This window comes from Cystoisospora suis (genome assembly GCF_002600585.1).
Source record: "Cystoisospora suis strain Wien I chromosome Unknown contig_592, whole genome shotgun sequence".
NCBI lineage: Eukaryota > Apicomplexa > Conoidasida > Eucoccidiorida > Sarcocystidae > Cystoisospora > Cystoisospora suis.
Window position 1 is genome coordinate 15,586 of NW_027153393.1, and position 852 is coordinate 16,437.

The window sequence follows — 852 nt, forward strand, 5'->3', positions numbered from 1 at the left end:
GACAATAGCAGCCACAAACGCTGTCCTTGTCGGACCATACGGGGGACCCCAGCGTACTCCTCTCTCACTCTGGCAGAAACGCGCATGATGCCTTGCTCTCTGGCACTTCGGACAAAGTCTCTTCCTTTTAGGGTCTTCTGCCTTCCAGTCATGGTACCATTGACAGAGTGTAAGTTTATGGTTGGGACTATAACAAAAGTAGCAACGAATACCAGCCTCTCCCGCTTCCCGTCCCTGAAGCCGAACCACGGTGCGCTGCCCTTGCTCAAGGGCATAACTCGTCCGAGTCCCAGGTACCCGGGTCTGTCGTTGCAACCCTTCGATTTGCGAGCTGTCTTCTCGGCGGCGAACGTTGCGTGCAGCGCTGACGTCCACCAGCCGACGCTTTCGTTTCTCTTCCTCAACTACAGGAACTGCCGCCACCAGCCTTGCTTCTTCTCGGGCTTTCAACATTGCCTCCCGATCGATAACGGCTGACGTGTAAGATGAGTAAAGTGTAGAGGCGTTGGCAAGTCGGAACGAATCAACTGTCGGCGCAGAATCTTGCAAGTTGCCAGGAAGTGCCCCCCAGTAAAGCTGCGTTAGCGTATACTCAGAGATCTCTGGTAGCCGCTTAAGCTCGCGAGCCATCCGGACTCTGGCGGCTTCGTAGTCGATGGCGAGATCTTTCAGATAAACTGCCAGCTCCCGCGCACCCCTTGAACCAGGAACGATACTATGTAGCCTTCTGTAGTAGGTCATCGCATGATACTTTGTACCAGCATTCTTCAGCAACCTATCCCGGACAGCCTCATAAACCATATTTGCAGGCACGTTCGTTGAACGGATTGCCTGTATGACAGAAGCCACTTC

General features: G+C 53.9%; 1 protein-coding gene across 1 annotated transcript; it reads left to right on the plus strand.

Moving 5' to 3' along the window:
* Positions 1–185: 185 nt before the first annotated feature.
* CSUI_001482 (uncharacterized protein) lies at positions 186–795 on the plus strand (the record flags this gene model as incomplete). The annotated part of the gene is made up of 1 exon (XM_068061688.1): positions 186–795. A coding segment is annotated over one exon (291 nt), but the record flags the coding sequence as incomplete, so codon positions are not given.
* Between the last annotated feature and the right edge of the window lie 57 nt (positions 796–852).